Source organism: Mobula birostris, chromosome 30 (assembly GCF_030028105.1).
Source record: "Mobula birostris isolate sMobBir1 chromosome 30, sMobBir1.hap1, whole genome shotgun sequence".
Lineage (NCBI taxonomy): Eukaryota > Metazoa > Chordata > Chondrichthyes > Myliobatiformes > Myliobatidae > Mobula > Mobula birostris.
In genome coordinates this window covers 3,373,733-3,399,072 of record NC_092399.1, presented here as the reverse complement: position 1 = coordinate 3,399,072, position 25,340 = coordinate 3,373,733, and the positions used below count along the sequence as shown (strand labels likewise).

Here is a 25,340-nt window from a genome sequence, read left to right as displayed (position 1 = left end):
TGGCTGTAAAATTTGGAATTCTCAAAACCATTTCATCTGCCCTTATATTTTCTATGGCTCAACAATTTTGTTTTTACAGATGCCAAACTTGCTAAGTGCATTGTAACGTTTTACTGTTATGAAGTCACTTTAATATGCATCATTGTTGAATCACTTTGTGATTTAACAATAGGCAGATTAGTTTTCAATGTAGCTTTTATTGTAATTGATTTAATCTGACTTGCTGCTTTGAACAAATTTCAGAATTGAGTATTGTTCTGATTTCTTTTATGCTCATTTTACAGATTCTCTTGCATTGAATCTTTTCCTGAATTGTAGAACTTAGTTCTGTGTTTTCTCTAAAGAATATGGCTTGTACTGGTAAGTGTGATCTCAGTTTAATAGATAGATAGATAGATATACTTTATTAATCCCGAGGGAAATTTGGTTTCGTTACAGCCGCACCAACCAAGAATAGAGCGTAAATATAGCAATACAAAAACCCCCACAATCAAACAATAAAATACAAACTATGCCAGATGGAAAATAAGTCCAGGACCAGTCTATTGGCTCAGGGTGTCTGACCCTCCACGAGAGGAACTGCATGTTCGATGGCCATAGGCAGGAACGACCTCCTGTGCCGCCAAGTGTTGTATCACAGTGGAATGTGGCCGAAGTCCAACAGTAAAAAGTTCAATATCCAGTCTGTAAACACGTTCCTCGATCGTAATATGCCCTGGATTGCACCATCCGTTGTTAGCCAGATCAGTAAGCACCCCACTCCTTCACGCCGCTTACCGCTCTCGGTGCACTTCAGGTCAGGCAGAATGGTATTACCCACCGAACTCCTCTTCTCCAAAAGTCTCTGTTGTCTCGACCCGGTTCTCCTTCCTCGGCTTTGTGATCCCCCTCTGTGTGTTTTCCTCCGGATTTCAACAGGGGTGTCTGCCGCTCTGTTCGCTAAGCTGACCGGAATTTGCTGGTCCGTGGAATACCCAATGCGACCTTGCTTCTGTCCCGCATGTCAGGATGTAACCATTTCCAGTGCTAAAGAAAACCCAAATAAAACTCTCTCTACCAGCATATTAGAGAGGGTGCAGCTTCGACGTGTTATCGTGAGAAAAAAATACAAAAAATAACGTAAATTAAAAAGTAAGAAGAAGAAAGTAAAAGAATAGATCGGAACGGCTGTACCAGGCTGCATGCACGACCGGCGCATGCGCACAAATGTGTGTTATTCTACATATTGGGATGTCCTGCTGTAAAATTGTGCAATTTTCTTTGGAATTTCCACATCAGGATCTTTTGGGCTGATGTCATTTCCTGTGCAACACTCCTTTTGGAATATTGTAGGGAAAATTGGACTATGTTGGCCTGGGGATGCTTGTGATTAGGTAGTCCTATAACTATACGGTCTCGGACATGAGCAAGTTCATGTATTGTTCCTGCCCTTAAAGGGGGAGCCCACTGCACTGATGACTGATATTCCTGAATCTATTTATTATGTTTAGAATCATACAGCATGGAAACAAGTGCTTTGATCCACTGCTCTGGGGCCAAGATGCAAATCACAGTACCAACAGTCATTCACAGCCCAAGACACATATAGCACATATAAGACTGCAGTAAAATACAGTCACACAAAAAAAATAGTCCATGTTCCTGAGTCCATTAATGTTGCAGCAGTCTGCAGTCAAATACAATACAGTTTGTCTTTTGCTGAGCAAACTCTGGGGGGCAGATTGGACGCTGCACCTCTTCACCCCAGCACTCCAGTGGAGCACACCAACTCCAATGCCTCTCTCCTGGGCGGCAGTAAACAAACGACACTGCAGCTTGATGTCTAGTCCTTGCTATAACCAAGGCCATGCATTTCCTCTACCGTCTGCCAATAGATCTGTGAAATGGATGCAGCATTTCACATTAATAATGTCCAACGGTGTCCTGTGATCACAAGAAGAGCGACTAAGACAGTCACTCGCTATTAGACTGCGCACTGCCTTGATACACTGACTCCTCCGACGCCTCTCTGATGCAGGCAACGGTACAATCTGCACCAAGTCCAGCTCCTTCAGCTTCTCCACCAACAGGCAACTCACTCATGCAGTAGACCTGCAGTACTTTCAGTTCTTAATATCCAGCAAGGTCTTGCAATCGTAAAAAAATGTTTAAAAAAAGGCAATAACATCTTTGGTTAGCCCGGTAGAAGCCGCTACATAAAATAATATTAACAGATTAAAATTTTTGTAGATATATGTACAAGTTGACATAAAGTGCATATAAGACGTAGAGTAAAATATACAAAAGAATAATGCTACTGACACTGTCATAAATAATGTGTACCGGAGTGGTAGCAGGATGTTCAGAAGTCTCACAGCCTAACAGTCGTCCACCTTATACTTCGGTACCATCTGCCTGACGACAGAAGGTCAAAGTTACACACACACAATGCTGGAGGAACTCAGCAGGCCAGGCAGCATCTATGGGAAAAAAAGTACAGTCGATGTTATGGGCTGACACCCTTCAGCAGGGCTGGAGAGAAAAAGCTGAGGAGTCGATTTGAATGGTGGGGGGAGGGGAGAGAGAAACGCCAGGCGATAGGTGAAACGTGGTGGGGGAGAGATGAAGCAAAGAGCTAGGAAGTTGATGAAAGAGACAGAAGGCCATGGAAGAAAGAAAAAGGGGAGAGGGAGCACCAGAGGGAGGTGATAGGCGGGCAAGGAGATAACATGAGAGAGGGACAAGGGGATGGGAAATGGTTGGGGGGGGGGGCATTACTGGAAGTTTGAGAAATCGATGTTCATGCCACCAGGTTGGAGGCTACCCAAACAGAATATAAGGTGTTGTTGGCCTTATCCCGACAGTGGAGGAGACAATGGATGGACATATCGGAATGGGAATGGAAAGTGGAATTAAAATGGGCGGCCACTGGAAGATCCCGCTTGTTCTGGCGGACGGAGTGTAGATGCTCAGCGAAGCGGGGTCTCCCAATATACGTCCAGTCTCACCAATATACAAGAGGCCACACTGGGAGCACTGAATACAGTATATGACCCCAACAGACTCACAGTTGAAGTGTCGCCTCACCTGGAAGGACTGTTTGGGATCCTGAATGGTATTGAAGGAGGATGTGTAGGGGCAGGTGCAGCACTTGTTCCGCTTGCAAAGATAAGTTCCAGGAGGGAGATCAGTGGGGAGGAACGAATGGACAAGGGTGTTGTGTAGGGAGTGATCCCTGCGGAAAGCAGAAAGTTACCACTTTGAAAGAACATAAGAAATAGGAGCAGGAGGAGGCCATCTGGCCCATCAACCCTGCCCTGCCATTCACTAAGATCATGGCTGATCTGTCCGTAAACTCAGCTCCATCTACCTGCCTTTTCCCCATAACCCTTAATTCCCTTACTATGTAAAAACTTATCTAACTGTTTCTTAAATATATTTTGTGAGGAAGCCTCAATTGCTTCCCTGGGCAGAGAATTCCACAGATTCACCACTCTCTGGGAAAAACAGTTTCTCCTCATCTCTGTCTTAAATCTTCTCCCTTGAATCTTGAGGCAATGTCCCCTAGTTCTAGTCTCACCTACCAATGGAAACAACTTTCCTACTTCTATCTTATCTATCCCTTTCAAAGCTTTGTATGTTTCTATTTGGGGAAAGATTTGGGGAAGTAGTTGAAAGATCATAAGACATAGGAACAGAATTAGGCTACTCAGCCCATTGAGTCTGCTCTGCCGTTTCATCATGGCTGATTTATTATCCCTGTCATCCCCATTCTCCTTTCTTCCTGTAACCTTTGACACCCTATTACAGCTTTATATTCACTAAAGGAATGTAGGCTTCACAGGGTGAACCAGCATTTAATTGCCCTACCGTATATGCTCATGAGAAAGTGCTGGTGAGCTGTCTTCTTGAACGACTAGTCTTTGAGGTGTGGGTATGCCCACAATGCTGTTAGGGAGAAAGTTCCAGGAACTTGACCCAGTGACAGTGAAGGAACAGTGATACATTTCTGTGTCAGGATGGTGTGCAGTTTGGAGGACAATTTCCCATGCTCTTGCTGTGCTTGTTCTAGCTGGTCAAGGTTCTGGGTTTGGAAGGTAGTGTCTAAGGAGTCAGCCTGTAGATGGTACTAGCTACTGTTACTGTGCACCACTGAAGTGGGTCTCAGGAAAAATGGTGTCACTGAGGCAGCATGGAAGTGTAGCAGAGAGATCCAGATAGATCCTTTGGAACTAGTGTAATCATCGTCTGCAAAGGATAAGTGAGAGTGAAATCTATTGAGGGTTACCTTTGCAATTAAAGTTTCTGACTGCTAAGGGTTAATTTTGGATTTGTTTCTCTTTCTCCCCCCTCTAACACAATTTCCACCCCTTGTCATGGCTTCATTTTGTGTTGAATTTGTAGTGTTTATAATTAAGTGGCAATAAACTTGACTTAACTTGGCACAGTTTCATTGAACTAAACATACTTTGGTACTTTGGACAGAGCAGAAATCTCTCAGAAGTGTTGAAGGTGGTGGTGTGTGATGGGCTGTATGTAAGATGAACTGTTAATGATTTGTTGTGTTAAACATTGCAGTGCTTTGTTTCAACTCACTGGGCCTCTTGCTCTCACACTCCTGATTTCAACTCACTGAAAAAATTTAATATGACACTGCATAACGTCTTTATAGTTTTACAAAAAAGCTGAATTGAAAGTGTGCTGGGTATCGGTTTATTATTGTCCCATGTCCTGAGATGCAGTGAAAAGTTTTTGAAGGGTACAACAAAGAAAATCATGTTTCACAATCTTTTTCTCATCTGCTTTATTATAAATCCATTGTCTATAAGCACTGCCCAGATTAATTTTGCATCCAGATGAAAGATGCATCTTAATCAGCATTTGATCATCCAGATGTTCCACTTCTAGTCTATTTTTCGATTTACATTTGATTCAGTTTATGAATTTACTTTGTAGTCGGTACTAGAAGCTTGGAAAGTTCCAATGATGTCATCAAGAACTGACAGTTCTTCAAATTCTTCGTTTCTAAACACATAGTTCAACATGTCAGTAAGCGTCATAATTGAAAAGGCCTTAACTTTCTCAGAAACAACAAATTTGAAATCACAATATTGCTGCGATATTCTTGAAGCAACAGTTCCATTGTAGTTCATAATACTAGCTGAGTATTTTTTGTCAGAAAATTTATGGATTATATTCATTAACACATAATTAGTTACAGGGTATTTCAAAACTATATTAACATTATATAAAATAAATTTCCAGCTGCATGGCAACAAAGGCCACAAGAACATGAGAAATAGGAACAGGAGTAGGTCATCTGGCCCGTCAAGCCTGATCAGCCATTCAATAAGATCATGGCTGATCTGGCCATGGACTCATCTCCATCTACCTGCCTTTTTCCTTAATTCCCCCTGCTATGCAGAAATCTATCCAACCTTTTCTTAAATATATTTACTGAGGTAGCCTCCACTGCTTCATTGTGCAGACTGTTCCACTAATTCGCCACTCTGGGAAAAGCAGTTCCTCCTCATCTCCATCCTACATCTACTCCCCCGAATCTTGAGTCTATTTCTCCTAGTTCTAGTGTCAGCTACCAGTGGAAACAACTTTCCTGCCTCAATCTTATCTATTCCTTTCATAATTTTATATGTTTTTGTACGATCTCCTCTCATTCTTCTGAATTCCAGCGAGTACAGTCCCTTTGTAGTCTAACACCCTCATCACTGGAATCAACCTGGTGCACCGCCTTCAAAGCCAGTATATCCTTCCTCAAGTAAGGAGACCAGAACTGCACGCAGTACTCCAGGTGCGACCTCACCGGTACCCTGTACAGTTGCAGCATAACCTCCCTGCTCTTAAATTCAATCCCTCTGGCAACAAAGGCCAACATTCCATTTGCCTTCTGATAGCTTGCTACTCCTGCAAACCAACCTTTTGTGACTCCCAGGTCCCTGTGCACAGCCGCATGCTGCAATTTTTTTTTACCATTTAAATAATTATCTGCTCTTTCATTTTTCCTTCCAAAGTGGATGACCTCGCATTCACCAGCATTGTACTCCATTCGCCAGATCCTTGCCCACTCATTTAACCAATCTATATCTCTCTGAAGACCTTCTGTATCTTCTGCACAATTTGCTTTTCCACTCAATTTAGTATTATCAGCAAACTTGGATACACTACGCTCGGTCCCCTCTTCCAGATCGTCAATGTATATTGTGAATAGTTGCGGGCCCAGCACCAATCCCTGCGGCACCCACTCACCATTGATTGCCAACCAGAGTAACACCCACGTATCCCAACTCTCTGCTTTCTATTAGTTAACCAATCCTCTGTCCATGCTAATATATCACCCCCAACTCTATGTATCCTTATCTCATGGGTAAGTCTTTTACATGGCACCTTATCGAAAGCCTTCTGGAAATCCAAGTAAATAGCGTCCATCCATTCCCCTCTATCCACTGCGCTTGATATATCCTCAAAGAACTCCAGTAAGTTTGTCAAACAGGATCTGTCTTTGCTGAATCCATGCTGCGTCTGCCTGATGGTTCCATTTCTTTCCAGATGCCTTGCTATTTTGTCTTTAATGATAGTTTCAAGCATTTTCCCAACTACAGGTGTTAACTATAGTTACCTGGCTTTTACCTACACCCTTTTTTGAACAGTGGCATGATGTTCACTATCTTCCAATCTGCCGGGACCTGCCCAGAGGCCAGAGAATTTTGGTAATTCATCACCAAAGCTTCTACTATAACTTCTGCCATTTCTTTCAGTGTCCTAGGATGCATTCCATTAGGACCGGAGGACTTGCCTATCTTTAGACTCACAAATTTGATCAGCACTATCTCTTTAGTGATAGCTATTATATCGAGGTACCCGCCTCCCATCACATCCTTAACATCTATCTTTGGCATATTAGATGTGTCCTCCACTGTGAAGACTGAAACAAAATAGTCATTCAAAGCCTCAGCCATTTTCTCATTACCCAATATCAATTTCCCCTTCTCGTCCTCCAAGGAGGACATTCGCTTTAGCCACCTTTTCCTGCTTTATCTAATTATAAAAACTTTTACTATCCTTTTTTTTTATATTTTGAGCTAGTTTATTTTCATAATCTAGCTTTCCTTTTTTTATCGCTGGCTTAGAGGTACTTCGTTGCTTTTTAAAGTTTTCCCAATCTTCCAGTTTCCCACTACTCTTGGCGACTTTGTATGCATGAGCTTTTAGTTTGATGCCGTCTTTTATTTCCTTAGTTATCCAAGGCTGGCTCTCCCCACCCTTACTGCCCTTGCTTTTAACTGGAATATACTTTTGCTGAGCACCATGAAAAATCTCCTTGAAAGTCATTCACTGTCCTCAACTGTCCCACTATGTAGCCTGTGTTCCCAGTCTACACTAGCCAAATCCTCCCTCATCCCATTGTAGTCTCCGTTGTTTAGGCATAATACACTAGTTTTCGATCGAACTATTGCACCTTCCATTTATATGAGAAATTCAATCATACTTGAATCACTCTTTCCAAGAGGATCCCTAGCTACAAGATCACTAATTTTACCTGTCACATTTAAGATGGAGCCGGCTGGTGGCGTAGTGGCATCAGTGCCGGACTTCGGAGCGAAGGCTCCCGAGTTTGAACCCAGCCGACTCCATTGCACGCTTTCCATCTGTGCTGGGTTGAGCGTCGAGCTAGCAACTCGGCCTCGTAAAAATAAGAAAACCTACTAAAAAAACGCCATCATGACAGCATCCCGATGACTCCACTGGGAATTAAGGGCTTTCTTCTTCTTCTTCATCTAAGATCCCTTGTAGCATCGCAGATGCATTCTGTGAATGATTAACTCAACCTATGTGCAAGTTAAAGTTCCCTATGATAACTGCTGTTCCATTCTTACATGCCTCAGATATTTCTCTGTTTATTGCCTGTGCCACTGTAATGTTATTATTCAGTGGCCAATAAACTCTTCCCACCAGTGATTTTTTTTCCTTTACTATTCCTAATCTCTATCCAGATGGATTCAACATTCTGCTCCTTAGATTTTATATCATCTCTCACTATCGCCCTGATCTCATCCTTAATTAAGAGCACTACTTCACCTCCCTTACCTTCCTGCCTATCCTTCCATATTACCTGATATCCTTGGATATTTGATTCCCAATCCTCTCCACCCTGCAACCATGTCTCTGTAATGGCCACTAAATCATACCCCTTTGTACTGAGTTGTGCAACAAGTTCGCTGAGCTTGTTTCGAATACTATGGGCATTCAAATAGTGCCCTTGCACTCACTGTGCTTTTACATCTTGTAATCTTTTACTCTTTTACACTTGACTTTTCTTCACTCCACTCTTACTTTTCTTTTTTATTTTTTGCTTTTTCTTTATCTTTATCCACACTTACCTTTTTTACTTTATCTATTCTTCTCCAATCTGTTGAACCCACCCCCTACTATTTAGTTTAAAGCCCTACCCACAGCCCTAGTTATGTGATTCGCTAGGATCCAGGTCCCATCACAATTCAAGTGAAGCCCCTCACATTGGTACAGCTCCCTCTGTCCCCAATACTGGTGCCAATTTCCCATGAATTCAAACCCACTTCTCCCACACCAATCCTTGAGCCACACAGTTAACTCTCTAATCTTCTTGACCCTATGCCAATTTGCACATGGCTCAGAGAGTAATCCAGGGGATTACTACCTTTTTGGTTCTGCTTTTTAACTTGGTCCCTAGCAGCTCAAATTCCCTCAGCAGAACGTCTTTTCTCGTTCTATCTATGTCGTTTGTACCCACATGGACCCCGACAACTGGATCTTTCCCCTCCCACTGCAAATTACTCTGCAGGTCAGGTAAGATGTCCCGAACCCGGGCACCAGGCAGGCAACACAGCCTTTGGGACACTCTATCCTCACAAAAGAGAACTCTGTCTATTCCCCTGACTATACTATCCCCAATTACCGCTTTACATTTCTCTTCGTTCCCCCCTCTTGAATGGCTCCCTGAACTACAGTGCCACAGTTAGGTTGCATCCTTTCTACAGCCCCACTCTCATCCACACAGGGAGCAACAATCTCAGACCTGTTGGACAAGCTCAAGGGCTGAGGCTCCTCCAGCACTGTTTCTCGGATCCCACATCCACCTCACTCACAGTTACACCCTCTTGTCCCTGACCAGAGATCGAATTTGAGGCAGCTAATCTAATGGGTGTGACTACCTCTAGAAACAGACTACCTCTAGTAACCCTCCCTCTCCTTGATGTGCCACAGTGTTTGAAGCTCAGATTCCAGGTCATCAACTTTGATCCCAAGTTTCTCGAGCAGCCAACACTTGTTGCAGATGTGGTCACCAGGACCCACAATGGGGTGCACCAGCTCCCACATCGTGCAGCTACAGCACATCAGCTGATCCTGCATCATCCCTACTTTATTTAATTAGCTGTAATTTAGTGACTTTTTATTCAACCACTACAAAAGCCTTATCTGTGCCTCCTCGCCAAAGCTTCAGGTTCCCACTCCTACACTGGTCCACTCACACAGTGGCCGCCCTGCTTTACTTTGAATTGGTCCTGCTAATGAATTGTGAATCGATTGGTCCACTGCTAATGCGCCGATCCTGTGAAACGCTCCTGTTTTAAACTCTTTAAGCTCTACTCACCAATCTGTGCAAAGCGGTCTCTCTCTTTGAATCGATTGGTCCACTGATAATGCGCTGAGCCCTGTGAAACGCTTGTTTTTTCAAACTCTTTTCCCTGACCTGTGCAAAGCTCTCTCTCTTTGAATCGATTGGTCTGCCATGTGCGTAGGAGCATTTTAGTTACTGCACCTGTGCAGCTTAGAGGGAACAGTGTTTACTACTTTCCTGAGATAGTGGGAGATATAGACAGAGCTAGTGGCCAGTTTGCGTAATGGACTGGGCTGCATTCACAGCTCTGCAATTTCAATAGGAGTAACGTCCAGTAGTCTAGCAGTAAGATAATTAAATATGATCAAGCCCGGTTTAGAGAATTACGGTGATCAGCAACAATTGGCATGATTGGCCCCTTCGCTACCTGACCAGAGCAAGGGGCCAATCATGACAACTGCTGCTGAACACCCTAATTCTCTCGAAGAAGATTGGAGTCAATGCCTTATATCATTAGGAGTGGGTGGAGTGGTAAGGATGCCCACAACCAAGGATTAGGGAAGGGATCCTGAGACGGAAAGGTGATAAGTGGTGGGAATTGGTGAGTTTTGAGATCATGATTAATCACAGATTGAGACATTCCTATATGTAAGTGGAGGGGAAAGGGGTTGTAGTTTGTATGAAAATTGTTGGCTACGTCAATGTCCCTAATTTGCACATCTGTGCATTGCAACTGAATACTCTTGGGGTTTGCCAGTGAATCCAGTTCCACCACCTGAGGATTAATTGGCATTCACAGAACTGCTCTGCTTCACAGCATGGCCACACCAGTGAGGGCTTGGATATAATTGCAGGAGGTAAATCTGCCTACATGACTAACTAAGGATATGTAGCGCATACTCAGAGGTGTTGATCATCTTGGGTGTGAAGGGTTTTGGTCCAAAACGTCAACTGTACTCTTTTCCTAGATGCTGCCTGGCCTGCTGAGCTCCTCCAGCATCTTGTGTGTGTTGATTTGAAATACAAAAATAGGTCCCATATATCTGGTTAACCCCTTTTGGGAATAAATTTACTGCTCGATAATTTTGATTCTCTCCATGCATGCAGTGGCACCATTCTCCTCTCCCTGATACTTGATAAGTTTTAATTAGTATTTGTAGAATGAAGAACAAATAACAGGAAGTAAAGCAGGTTGGGCAGCATCATACAGAAAAAAAACAAACTGTTAAGCCTTTTATAAGGACTGCTTTGTAACAATTCATGTACCACAGAGTATTTTCAAATTAAGTTAAAGCAAGTAAACATTATGAGTAATCATTGAAACCGGTTTTGTTTTCATCATGTACTTCAACAACTTGGAAATCTCAAGGTTGTATATAGTATATATACTTTGATAACAAACGTACTTTTGAACTTTGAAGTTATTAAGGGAGGTTTATACTGGACTTCTATAACAAAATATATCAAAATGAATTTATTATTTTCCCAAATCAATAGCTGTAATTTGATGTTAGAGGTAACAACAATCAAGGCAAAAAGTAACATTTGAGGGCAGACTGCTGTAAAAGAGCCAGAATGTAAAACAGATTTTCATTCATGCACCATAAATGGACAATGGTTTATGAAAGCAAGAAAAGTGCACTGAGAAACTGGTTAGTCCTATTCAGTATGAAATGTTCAACTTAAACCAAATTATATAATACTTCATATCCTGTAGCATAACTGGCTCTTAGAATCAATGTGTCTTTTAATTGGTAAACCAAAAATACCTGGAAATTTGAAATGAAAAGAAGGATGCCAAGGTAGATTAGTTGTTAGTGCTCCTGTCTCGTAGCGCCAGGGATCCTATGGTATTATCTGTGGAGTTTGCAGATTCTCCTCATGATCATGTGGGTATACCTCCCATATTCCAAGCACGTGCTGGTAGGTTAATTGGTGACTGTCAATTGCCCCTTAGTGAAAGTAAGTAGGAAAAGTAATTAAAGGGAATTTTGTGATGGGCATGTGAGAGAAATGAGGAGGAAATTGAGGCCCTGGCTAAGAAAAAAAAGAGGTGCATTGCAGGCATAGGCAGGTGGGAACAAATGAGATGCTTCTGGAGTATAAGATGTGCAAGAGAACACTTCAGAAAAAAATCAGGGCTAAAAAAAAGGCATGAGGTTGGTTAGTAAACAAGGTGAAGGACAGATATGATAAGAGCAAAAGGATTGCAAGGGACAAAATTGGTCCTCTGGAAGTTCAAAATGGCAGTCCATGTGTGGAGCCAAAAGAGATGGGAATGTCATAAATGCATTTTTTGCATCTGTATTTACTCAGGAGACAGACACAGAGTCTATATACGATTAAGGCAAAATGGCATCAACTTCATGGACTCTATATAGATTACAGAGGAGGAGGTGTTTGCTGTTTTGAGGCAAATTGGTGTGGATAAATCTCCCGGGCCTGACAAGGTGTTCACTCGGACCCTATGGGAGACAAGCGCAGAAATTGCCAGGGCCCTAGCAGAGATATTTAAATCATCCTTAGCGACAGGTGAGGTACCAGAGGATTGGAGGATAGACAATGTTTCACTGTTTAAGAAAGGCTGTAAACATAATCCAGGAAATTATAGGCCGGTAAGCCTGACAATAGTAGTGAGAAAGTTATTTGGAAGGTGTTTTAAGGGACCGGATATAAGAGTATTTGGATAGATATGGACTGATTAAGGATAGCCAGCATAGCTTTGTGCATGGTAGGTCATGTCTAACCAGTTTTATAGAGTTTTTTGAGGAAGTTACCAGGAATGTTGATGGAGACAAGACAGTGGATGTTGTCTACGTGGACTTTAGTAAGGGATTCAACAAGGTCCCGTATGGGAAGTTGGTCAAGAAGGTTCAGTTGCTCGGCATTAAAGATGAGATGGTAAATTGGATTAGACAATGGCTTTGTGGGAGAAGGCAGAGTGGTAGTAGATGGTTGCCTTTATGACTGGAGGGCTGTGGGTAGTGGAGTGCCATGGTTCCATTGTTGTTTGTCATTTATATCAATGATCTGGATGATAATGTGGTTAACTGGATCAGCTAATTTGCGGATGACACCAATATATGCAATAAGCATATACAACAGTTCATCTCTGTGCGACAGGAGAACACGCATCATAGTACAATAGTCTCTGTTTTATTATTTCATACATTATTATTGCACATTGGAAAATTATTATTGTGTATATTATAATTCTGTACATTATTAGTTAAGTCTGCACACTGCTAAGTGTGTTTTTAAATGTTATTTAATGAAAGAATTTCCTATGGGATCAATAAAGTACATTATTATTATTATTTTTATTATTAAGATTGAGGGTGTAGTGAACAGCAAAAAAGATAATCATGGCTTGCAGCGGGATCCGGACCAGTTGGAAATGGTAGATGGAATTTATTGCAGAGCAGTGCAAGGTGTTGCACTTGGTAGGACCAAGCAGCATAGATCTTGCACAGTGAATGATAGGGCACTGCGGAGAGCAGTAGAACAAGGAATCTGGGAATGCAGATCCTTAATTCATTGAAAGTGGAATCACAGGTTGATAGGGTCGTAAAGAAACTTTTGGCACATTGGTCATAAATCAAAGTATCGAGTGCAGGAGATGGGATGTCATGTTGAAGTTGTGTAAGACGTTGGTGAGACCTAATTTGAAGTATTGTGTGTGCAGTTTTGGTCACCTACCTACAGGAAAAATGTAAATAGGTTGAAAGAGAACAGAGAAAATTTGCAGGGATGTTGCTGGGTCTGGATGATCTGAGTTACATGGAACAATTGAATAGGTTAGGACTTTATTCCTTGGAATGGGGAGGATTGAGAGGAGATTTGACAGAGGTATACAAAATTTTGAGGGGTATAGATAGGGTAAATGCAAGCAGGCTTTTACCACTGAGGTTGGATGGAACTACAGCAAGAGGTCATGGGTTAAGGGTGAAAGGTTTAAGGGGAACACAAGGGGAAACTTATTCACTCAGGGTTATGAGAGTGTGGAACGAGCTGCCAGGGCAAGTTGTGCATGTGAGCTCAATGTCAACATTTAAGAGGCTAGATGGGCGGAAGGGCCTGTTTCTGTCCTGTACTTTTCTATGACTCTATGAATGGCATTGATTAACAGAAGGTGGCAAGGGCCCGATAGCTTCCTCCTGTATAGTGAATAAATATTTTAAGAAAATATCAGTTGGCCTCTTTCCACAGATGTTACCTGTTTTATTGAGTACTTCAAAGACTTGTGATTTCTCTTTTAAGGCTAGTTATTCTTAGTAAGATCCTCTCTATATTATATATCATCTACTACTATTCATATAACTATCAAATGTATTCTGTAGGTCCAAACCTGTGCAATTAATCAACTTAAGGACTAACCTATGTCTTTTATTTGTTGCGAAACAACTCTTATTTCAGATATTAAAGTAAAGGAACTAGACAAACGTTCCTCAGGCCAAGCTTTTGAGATCATTTTGAGCCCTACAGCTGAAGCAATTCCAGAGTTTCCCCTTTCTCCCAAGAAAGATCGATCACTTGAAGATCTTCAAAAAAAAATGGAAGCTGCAGAAAACAGACGAAAGGTATTAATATAGAATATGAGCTGAACTAATAAGAACTTAAACATAGACACTGAAGAGTCTGTCTAAGTCACAGTGGAGTGGAACTAAAAATACAAGACCATCAGATATAGGAGCAGAATTAGGCCATTTGGCCCATCGAGCCTGCTTCGCCATTTCATCATGGCTGATCCAATTTCTCAGCCAGAATCTCCTGCCTTCTCCCGGTATCCCTTTATACCCTGACCAATCAAGAACCTTATCAACCTTTGCCTTAAATATACATGAATACTTGGCCTCCACAGCTGCCTATGGCAAAGAATTCCACATATTCATCACTCTCTGGCTTAAGAAATTCCTCCTCATCTCCCTTCTAAAATGACGTCCCTTAATTCTGAGGCTGTGTCCTCTGGTCTTAGACTCTCCCAACACAGGAAATATCCTCTCCACATTCAATCTATGAAAGCCTTTCACCATTCGATAGGTTTCAATGAGATCACCCCTCATTCTTCTGAATTCTAGTGAATATATGCCCAGATCCATCAAACACTCTTTATTTGACAAGCCATTCAATCATTTGAACAGGCCAAACATTTTTGTAAACCTCCTTTGAACCCTCTCCAGTTTCCGAACATCGTTTCTAAGATCAGGGGCCCAAACCTGCTCACAATACTCCAAGTAAAGCCTCGTCATTGCTTTATAAAGTCTCAACATTACATCCTTGCTTTTATATTCTAGTCCTCTTGGAATGAGTGCTAAGATCGCATTTGCCTTCCTCACCACAGACTCAACCTGCAAATTAGGGAATCCTGTACAAGGACTCCCAAGTCCCTTTGCACCTCAGTTTTTTGTATTTTCTCCCCCTGTAGAAAATAGTCATCCCTTTTATTTCTTCTACCAAGGTGCATGTCTGTACACTTCCTGACATGGTATTCAATCTGCCACTTCTTGGCCCAACCTCCTAATCTGTCTAAGTCCTTTTGTAGCCTCTCTACTTCCTCAAACCTACCTGCCCCTCCACTTACCTTCATATTATATGCAAACTTTGCAAAAAAAAATGCAATCAATTCCATCAACAAAATCATTGATATTTACATTTTAAAAATCGGTCCCAACACAGACCTACCAGCAGCCACCAGAAAAGGCACCCTTTATTGCCACTCTTTGCCTCCTGCTAATCAGCCACTGCTCTATCCATGCTAGAATTTTGCCTGTAATACCATGGGCTCGTAGTTTGTTAAGCAGCCTCATGTGGCACCTTATCAAAGACCTTCCGAAAATCCAACATCAACCAATTCTCCTTTGTCTATCCTACTTATTATTTCTTCAAAAAATTACAACAGATTTGTCAGGCAAGATTGTCCCTTGAGGAAACCATACTGACTACGGCCTATTTTATCATGTGCCTCTAAGTATCTTGAAACCACATCCTTAACAATCGACTCCAACATCTTCCCAACCACTGTGTTCAGACTAACTGCCCTACAGTTTCCTTTCTTCTGTCTCTGTCCCTTCTTGAAGAGTGAGTAGAGTGACATTTGCAATTTTCGAGTCTTCTGGAACTATTCTAGAATCTAGTGATTCTTGAAGGATCATTACTAATGCCTGCATGATCGCTTCAGCCACCTCCTTCAGAACTCTGGGGTGTACATCATCTGGTCCAGGTGACTTATCTACCTTCAGACCTTTCAGATTCCCAGGAACCGTCTCATTGATACCTGGAACTTGGAACTTCCACCATACCACTAGAGTTTTCCACCATGAGGACTAATGCAAAATACTAATTCAGTTTGTGTGCTATTTCCTTATCCCGTATTATTACCTCTAGCATTGTTTTCCTCCGGTCCAATATCCACTCTTGCTTTTCTTTTACATTTTCTGTATCTGCAGAAACTTTTGATATCTTCTTTAATATTATTGGCTAGTTTACTTTTTGTATTCCATATTTACCTTCTTAATGACTTTTTAACTTGCCTTCTGTTGGTTTTTAAAGGTTTCCCAATCATCTAACTTCCCACTAATTTTTGCTATATTATCTGCCCTCTATCTGGCTTTTATATTGGTTTTGACTTCTCTTGTTAGCCATAGTTGTGTTATCTTGCCTTTAGAGTACTACTTCACCTTTGGGATGTATATATCCTGCTTCCAGAAATTCCAACCATTACTACTGTGCCATCATCCCTGCCAGTGTTTGTTTCCAGTCAATTCTGGCTAGCTCCTCTGTCATACCTCTCTAATTCCTTTTTCTCCACTCTAATACTGATACATCTGATTTTAGTTTCTCCTTCTCAAATTTCAGTGTGAATTTGATCATATTATGATCACTTGCCCCTCATGGGTTATTTTACCTTAAGCTCTTTCATCAATTCTGGTTCGTTGTGCAACACCCAAACTGGAATAGCTGGTCCTCCAGTGGGCTCAACCACAAGCTGCTCTAAAAAGCCATCTCGTAGGCATTCGAGAAATTCCCTCTCTTGGAATCCAGCACCAACCTGATTTTTCCCAATGTACCTGCATATTGAAATCCTCATGACCATTTTAACATTGCCATTTTGTCATGCATTTTCTATCTCCTGTTGTAATTTGTAGACCACACCCTTATTACTGTATACTTACTATTGTAAAAATATTGGTAATATTGTAAGTGTTGATTATACTGTTACTATTATCAGTACTAGGCAGTAGTTTTTTAAATTTGCATATTGTGGTCACCTTGGAACTAAACACATTCCAGAGTTTAAACATCCATAACGTGATGTACTATACTGTATGATAAGTGGTTGCATGAATACTGTTTTTAACTTGTGATGTGGACAGATGTACTCAGCATTATTGCATGCAAGACTACTGTGAAGATAAAGAGAAAGGTTTGATCTGCACCTGGAAATAAGTAATAGAAAAGCAAGTAGTCAAAGGAAGCACACCAGCATGTTTTTAATTTTGAAAGAGTCCATGCAAAATATTTATTTCATGTTTCCCAAGCTTGTGTCTTTTCTGGTTCATTTCTGTCCTTAACGCGTACTACTTTTATTCAATTTTAAGTGGTTTCTTTCTATATGTTAATAAAGCTTCAGACCCAGATTTGTCACATTAAAAAATTCTGAAGATATTGAAGCATACCTATTGTAACTTTTCTGATTCAAACTATTTTTCTTCACTGAATGCTTTGTCCCATTTGGTGACTTGTATTACTAAATTAGTAAAACAACTCTTGTAGTCTCAATGTTCAGCTGAACAATTGATCTCTATTCTTCCCCCTAAGTCACATGAAGCAGTGGTTCTGAAGCAGTTGGCTGAAAAACAGGAACATGTAAAGGAAGTGCTTCAGAGAGCAATTGAAGAAAATAACAAATTCAGCAAAATGGCAGAAGAAAAGCTGATTTCCAAGATGGAGCTCATTAAGGAAAACCGTGAGGCCCAGTTAGCTGCTAGGCTTGAGCGCCTTCGTGAGAAGGCAAGTTAACTTTCATTTTTTTTTCCTAGTGGAGGTAAAATTCAGAATGGCTTATTTTCCAGGGTTACTGCAAGAATTTTGTGTTCCAGTTTTTTTAAAGCTTTTTCCTCCAATTAAGCTTTGACAGTAGATGACATGTTTCTGTGGGAGCTAGCAGCACTCAGACCCAAACCTATGATGCCTGCTTTCATAACAATCGAGATGGATTCTTACAGCTTTTCATTGTTGCATTATCTAATTTCTAAAGATTTGGGTATGTAACAATTAGTGGGAGCATGGATAAAACTTTGGACCTTACTCATCTGTTTAGTTTACTGTAGATTACATGTGGTCCTTGAAAGTGTTTTGAAATGTTCCTTAATAATGCAGCCACAAGACAAATTGCACAATTGCCTATACTCATTGTACTGTTGATTATTACTTGGAGAAAAAGAATTTTAGTCAGCCTGGAACTATTGCTTAAATATGACACTACCTTGCTGAGAACCACCACAAATTAAAGTAATAGCAGTAAAGTTCTCATGCATTCCACCTGGGATGATAAGATGTGATTAATTAGCAACAACACCAAGTTGTAAGGAAGCATCTTGCTGGAACAAGTGATGTACCTTTGGAGAAACCAAAAAGGAATATTGTTTTTCTTCCTCTTAGCTAAGAAGGACCAGAGAGCTAACAAATCATTTGATTGCATCTCTTGGATTGCAGGTTTCATGTTAAAGAATTCATTTCGATCTGTTACTCATAAAGGCAAAGGAGAGATGGGAATATTTACCCCAAGGCTATTAAAGTTAATCATTTGAAATTTTTCTTTTGGAATCAATGAAATCACTTTACTGAGAAGGGACACCTATAATCAGTTGAAAGAAAATTTGTCTGCGTATAGCAGATTTTGGCCACATCTCAAAGCGAATAAATCAATGATTTGCAATAGATATAAATACACTTTGTGAGTGCTAAAGCCTTTAGTCATTAATGAAACTTTTGTTGCTTGAACCTGAAGTTTTTTTTTCCATGAATATTTAGGACTCTTAAGTGTAAGTACGTACAGTATTGCATTCATAGATAAAGTAAGATTTAATATTTCAGCAACTATATGTTTTGAAGGTTGGATGCTAGTTAAAAACAAAGTATTTCAATGTGTTCTGAGAATCTGAATAGGGATGGTTGTTACATTCAGACTTAGTATTCATATTAGTGAATTTAAGCAACCTGAAAATTTAGGTTTCCAATTCTAACTTCAAGCTTTGTCCATATTCTTGACGAAGCTCCATTTCTTTTACTGAATATCCCAATATCTGCCACCATAGTTTTTCCCTCTGTAATTGTTGTTAGAGTACACGTGGGAAATTAATTAACTGATCTTTGTCCCAATTTGCTGAAGGAACGTGACAGTTAGACAAATAGAAGGTGTATGGTGAATGGGGAAGAGGAGTAGGTCTTTTTTAACTACTCCAACACCTAAATGATCTGTTTACAAGCATCTATTTATGTATCGACCCTTCTTTTTGAAGAGTTTCCTGACTAAATTGTTAATATTAATGAAAATAATGCCGTTCAGCATTGCAGTAGTAGAGTGACTTTGAGTTCACTGATAATTAAAGATTAAACATAAATTAACGTCTCTTAAGCCACATAAGCTCCGAAGATGGATTTCTATGCCTTTTTGATGTTTGCCTTTCCAGTTCCATTCCTGAGGTAAAGAGTCCTTTCTCAAAGCATGTATTGTTTGGTTGAAGTTGTTGGTCTGAACACTGTTTAATAAAATGAATAATAACAATTCTATTATTACTTGAAGGCCTCTTAAGAAGTTTATAAATACAGTGCCTATAAAAAGTATTCACCTTCCTTGGAAGTTTTCATGTTTTATTGTTTTACATCATTAAATCACAGTGGATTTAATTTGGGTTTTTTTACACTGATTAACAGAAAAAGACTCGTGTCGAAGTGAAAACATCTCTACAAAGTGATTTAAATTAATTGCAAATATTAAACAAAATAATTAATTGCAGAAATATTCACCTCCTTTAATATGACACACCAAATCATAACTAGTGCAGCCAATTGGTCTTAGAAATCACATAATTAGTTAAATAGAGATCAGTTGTGTGCAGTCAAGATGTTTTAATTGATTGTAGTAAAAATATCTGGAAGATCCAACTGCTGGTGAGCCAGTATACTGGCAAAAACTACACTGTGAAGACAAAATTACACTCCAAGCAACTCCACAGAAACGTTCATTGAGAAGTGCAAATCAGGAGATGGATGTAAACAAATTTTCAAAACACTGACTATCCCTTGGAGTACAATTAAGTCAATCATCAAGAAATGGAAAGAATATGGCACAGCTGTAAATCTGCCTAGAGCAGGCTGTCCTCAGAAACTGAGTGATCGTGCACAAGGGGACTAGTGATGGAGGCCACCAAGAGACCTAAGACAACTCTGGAGAAGATACAAGCTTTAGTGGCTAAGATAGGAGAGACTGGCGCATACAACTGTTGCCTGGGTGTTTTACTAGTTGAAGCTTTATGGGAGAATGTAAAGAGAAAGCCACTGTTGGGGGGGGGCGGGGTGGAATCTCACATGAAATCTCAGCTAGAGTTTGCCAGAAGGTATGTGGAGACTCTGAAGTCGGCTGGAAGAAGTTTTTTATGGTCTGATGAAACCAAAATTGAGCTTTTTGGCCATTAGGTTAAACACTATGTTTGGCATTAGCTAAACACCGCACATCATCAAAAACACAGCGTCCCTACCGTGAAGCATGGTGGTGGCTGCATCATGCTGTGGGAATGCTTCACTGCATCAGGCCCTGGAAGGCTTGTGAAAGCAAAGGGTAAAATGAATGCAGCAAAATACAGGAAATCTTGAAGGAAAACCTGATGCAATCTGCAAGAGAACTGTGACTTGGGAGAAGGATTTGTTTTCCAGCAAAATAATGACCACAAGTATAAAGCCAAAGTTACACAGGAATGGCTTAAAAACAACAAAGTTAAGGTCCTGGAGTGGCCAAGTTAGAGTCCAGACCTTAATCCAATTAAGAATTTATGGCTGGACTTGAAAAGGACTGTTCACTCGAGATCGCCATGCAATCTGACAGAGCTTGAGCAGTTTTGTAATGAAGAATGGGGAAAATTTGCAGTGTCTGGATAGATAGGCAAAGCTAATAGAGACCTACCCACACAGACTGAAGGCTGTAACTGCTGCCTAAGGTGCATCTAGTAAATACTGGCTTGAAGGGAGTTAATACTTATGCAATGAATTATTTTGGGTTTTATATTTGTAATTAATTTGGATCAATTTGTAGAGATCTGTTTTCATTTTGACATGAAAGAGTCTTTTTCTGTTGATCAGTGTCAAAAAAGCCTAATTAAATCTACTGTGATTTAATGTCGTAAAACAATAAAACATGAAAACTTCCAAGGGGGTGAATACTTTTTATAGGCACTGTAAATCCTAGTACAGCACAGAGGGAAGATTATTGGTTCATAGTGGTTAAAGCAGGGGCTTCCTACCTTTTTATAGACAATAGGTGCAGGAGTAGGCCATTTGGCCCTTCGAGCCAGCACCGCCATTCACTGTGATCATGGCTGATCATCCACAATCAGTATCCAGTTCCTGCCTTATCCCCATAACCTTTGATTCCGCTATCTTTAAGAGCTCTATCCATCTTTCTTGAAAGCATCCAGAGACTTGGCCTTCACAGCCTTCTGGGGCAGAGCATTCCATACACCCACCACTCTCTGGGTGAAAAAATTTTTCCTCAACTCCGTTCTACATGGCCTACCCCTTATTCTTAAACTGTGGCCTCTGGTTCTGGACTCACCTGTCAGCAGGAACATGCTTCCTGCCTCCAACATGTCCAATCCCTTAATAATCTTATATGTTTCAATAAGATCCCCTGATCCCCTCTCAGCCTTCTAAATTCCAGAGTATACAAGCCCAGTCGCTCCAATCTTTCGACATATGACAGCCCCGCCATCCCAGGAATTAACCTCGTGAACCTACGCTGCACTCCCTCAATAGCAAGAATGTCTTTCCTCAAACTTGGAGATCAAAACTGCACACAGTACTCCAGGTGTGGTCTCACCAGGGCCCTGTACAGCTGCAGAAGGACCTCTTTGCTCTTATACTCAATTCCCTTTGTTATGAAGGCCAGCATGCCATTAGCTTTCTTCACAGCCTGCTGTACTTGCATGCTTGCTTTCAGTGACTGATGTACAAGAACACCTAGATCTCATTGTACTTCCCCTTTTCCTAACTTGACTCCATTTAGATAATAATCTACCTTCCTGTTCTTACCACCAAAGTGGATAACCTCACATTTATCCGCATTAAACTGCATCTGCCATGCATCTGCCCACTCACCCAGCCTGTCCAAGTCACCCTGCATTCTCATAACATCCTCCTCACATTTCACACTGCCACCCAGCTTTGTGTCATCGGCAAATTTGCTAATGTTACTTTTAATTCCCTCATCTAAATCTTTAATATATATTGTAAACAGCTGCGGTCCCAGCACTGAACCCTGCGGTACCCCACTGGTCACCACCTGCCATTCTGAAAGGGACCCATTAATCGCTATTCTTTGTTTTCTGTCAGCCAGCCAATTTTCAATCCATGTCAGTACTCTGCCCCCAATAGCATGTGCCCTAAGTTTGCCCACTAATCTCCTATGTGGAACTTTATCAAACGCCTTCTGAAAGTCCACGTACACTACATCCACTGGCTCTCCCTTGTCCATTTTCATAGTTACATCCTCAAAAAATTCCAGAAGGTTAGTCAAGCACGATTTCCCTTTCGTAAATCCATGCTGACTCGGACTGATCCTATTTCTGCTATCCAGATGTGTCGTAATTTCATCTTTTATAATTGACTCCAGCATCTTTCCCACCACTGACGTCAGGCTAACCGGTCTATAATTCCCTGTTTTCTCTCTTCCTCCTTCTTGAAGAGAGGGACAACATTAGCCACTCTCCAATCCACAGGAACTGATCCTAAATCTATAGAACATTGGAAAATGATTACCAATGCGTCCACGATTTCTAAAGCCTCCTCCTTAATTATCCTGGGATGCAGACCATCAGGTCCTGGGGACTTATCAGCCTTCAGACCCAACAGTCTATCCAACACCATTTCCTGCCTAATATAAATTTCCTTCAGTTCATCCATTACCCTAGGTCCTTTGGCCACTATTATATCTGGGAGATTGTTTGTGTCTTCCCTAGTGAAGACAGATCCAAAGTACCTGTTCAGCTCGTCTGCCACTTCCTTGTTCCCCATAATAAATTCACCCGTTTCTGTCTTCAAGGGCCCAATTTTGGTCTTAACTACTTTTTTGCTTTTCACATACCTAAAGAAGCTTTTACTATCCTCCTTTATATTCTTGGCTAGTTTATCTTTACCTCATTTTTTCTCCACATATTGCCTTTTCAGTTACCTTCTGTTGCTCTTTAAAAGTTTCCCAATCCTCCGGCTTCCTACTTGTCTTTGCTATGTTATACTTCTCTTTTATTTTTATACTGTCGATTACTTCCCTTGTCAGCCACGGCCTCCCCTTACTCCCTTTAGGATCTTTCTTCCTCTTTGGAACGAACTGATCCTGCACCTTCCGCATTATTCCCAGAAACACTTGCCATTTCTGTTCCACTGTCATCCCTGCTAGGGTATTGTTCCATTGAACTTTGGCCAGCTCTTCCCTCATAGCACCATTGTTCCCTTTGTTCAACTGTAATACTGACACTTCGAGTTTCCCTTCTCCCTCTGAAATTGTAGATTAAAACTTATCATATTATGGTCACAACCTCATAATGGCTCCTTTATCTCGAGGTCCCTGATCAAATCCGGTTCATTGCACAACACTAAATCTAGAATTGCGTTCTCTCTGGTAGGCTCCAGTACAAGCTGTTCTAAGAATCCATCTCGGAGGGACTCCACAAACTCCCTTTCTTGGGGTCCAGTACCAACCTGATTCCTCCAGTCTACCTGCATGTTGAAATCCCCCATAACAACTGTAGCATTACCTTTGCAACATGCCAATTTTAACTCTTGATTCAACTTACACCCTATATCCAGACTACTGTTTGGGGGCCTGTAGATAACTCCCATTAGGGTCTTTCTACCCGTAGAATTTCTCAGTTCTATCCATACTGACTCTACGTCTCCTGATTCTGTGTCCCCCCTCGCAAGGGACTGAATATCATTTCTCACCAACAGAGCCACCCCACCCCCTCTGCCCATCTGCCATTGATCCTTGCCATTAACTGAGGGGTTTATGAACCCAGGTTGGGAACCCCTGGGTTAAAGAAAGAGACAATAAGATTCAAGTCCTCTAATTTTCCTTCTGTTACTTTGGACAGCACTTCTTTCACCAATCCTAACACAACTGATCCCTGAAACAACATATTCCTCCTGTTATTTTGGTTTCTGCTAGCTGTCCTGTTTCCTTCCACATCCTAAAGTTATGCTGGTAGGTTAAATAGCAATTTTAGATTATCACTTAGTATTGGTAAGTGGCAATAGGGATAAATGGGGAAATATTGGGCATGATAGAGAGAATATTAATGAAAACAAGCCCTCTGAAGGACATCCCATTAATAAACAGCATAACATAGGTAAGGCTATTTAACTCCAGGCCCTCCCAGCGCATGTTTGGGATGGGGATGGAAATCAGAGCAGAGGCAGAAAAGGCAGTGTGGTCATGGGGAGACCTCCACACTAATGGATTCCTCGAACCATGAGGCAACAGTACTAATTGCTGTACCGTTGTGTCAGCCTATCAATTTAAATGTCTGATATGACCTAATCTATAAAATTTAGAATTGATCCATCCAAAATCTAGTTATTCACAAGTTTGTACTTTGTACTTGTGTAGCAGAAAATAATATTGTTAAGCAGTTTTCCAAATAAAACTTCTCTTTGTACAATTTAGGACAAGCACCTAGAGGAAGTGAGAAAGAACAGAGAGAGCAAGGAAACTGAAGAAATGGTTCAACAATGTCTGACCTAGTAATTGAATGTATTCAAATAGTTTTTAAAGAGCACTTGCAGCCAAAGTGTTGAGTGCAACTCTTTTACAATACTATTAAAATTGGTGGCCAAGAATAAGAACATACATAGTTTTTGAATCGGGAGGTGGGTGGTTTCGGGGAGGGACAGAGAAGAACAGAAGGGGGAAAATCTGGGATATTATTCACTCTCAGTATTGTCTGCGCTAGGGCATCTTTTCCACTTTTGCATTGCCTATAGTACACAGAAATAGTGCCGTTTTCAACTATTCTGCCCAGGATATCTGTCATGCTAAATGTTCTATTTTTAGTCTTAGTGAGTACTTGTCCTAACATGCCTAAGTGCAATCTCTAAATAAAAGTGAATAATTCCTGCCTACATCCACTTATTTTTGCCTCTAATTCATTTTAGATTGTGCGTAGACAATGCATGCTTGTGCCTGAGACCAGTGTGGTGGGTGTTTTTTTTTGGTGCCATCAGCATTCTGTCCTGTGGGGTTGAATTTAAATTGAAACTTTTCATGATCTAAATATTGAATGGTAGGAATTTTTCAAAAATTTGAAAGGTTTTTGGGGATCAGCAGATTAAGGTTTCTCTTCAACATATTTGAATATCTTGATCCTAAATGTACATATAGGAGTTGAGAAAAAGGAACGCAAAGGTAGTAATCTCGGGATTACTGCCTGTGCCACGCGACAGTGAGAGTAGGAATGCGATGAGGTGGAGGATAAATGCG

At 40.9% G+C, this 25,340-nt stretch overlaps 1 protein-coding gene across 1 annotated transcript; it reads left to right on the top strand.

Annotated features, from left to right (window-relative positions):
* The first annotated feature begins 282 nt into the window (after positions 1 to 282).
* Positions 283 to 24,605, top strand: LOC140190456 (stathmin-like). The gene is made up of 4 exons (XM_072247071.1): positions 283 to 360; positions 14,009 to 14,172; positions 17,411 to 17,602; positions 24,528 to 24,605. Exons 1-4 carry the CDS (start codon positions 348 to 350, stop codon positions 24,603 to 24,605), a joined length of 447 nt encoding a protein of 148 aa, XP_072103172.1. The 5' UTR covers positions 283 to 347.
* Positions 24,606 to 25,340: the final 735 nt, after the last annotated feature.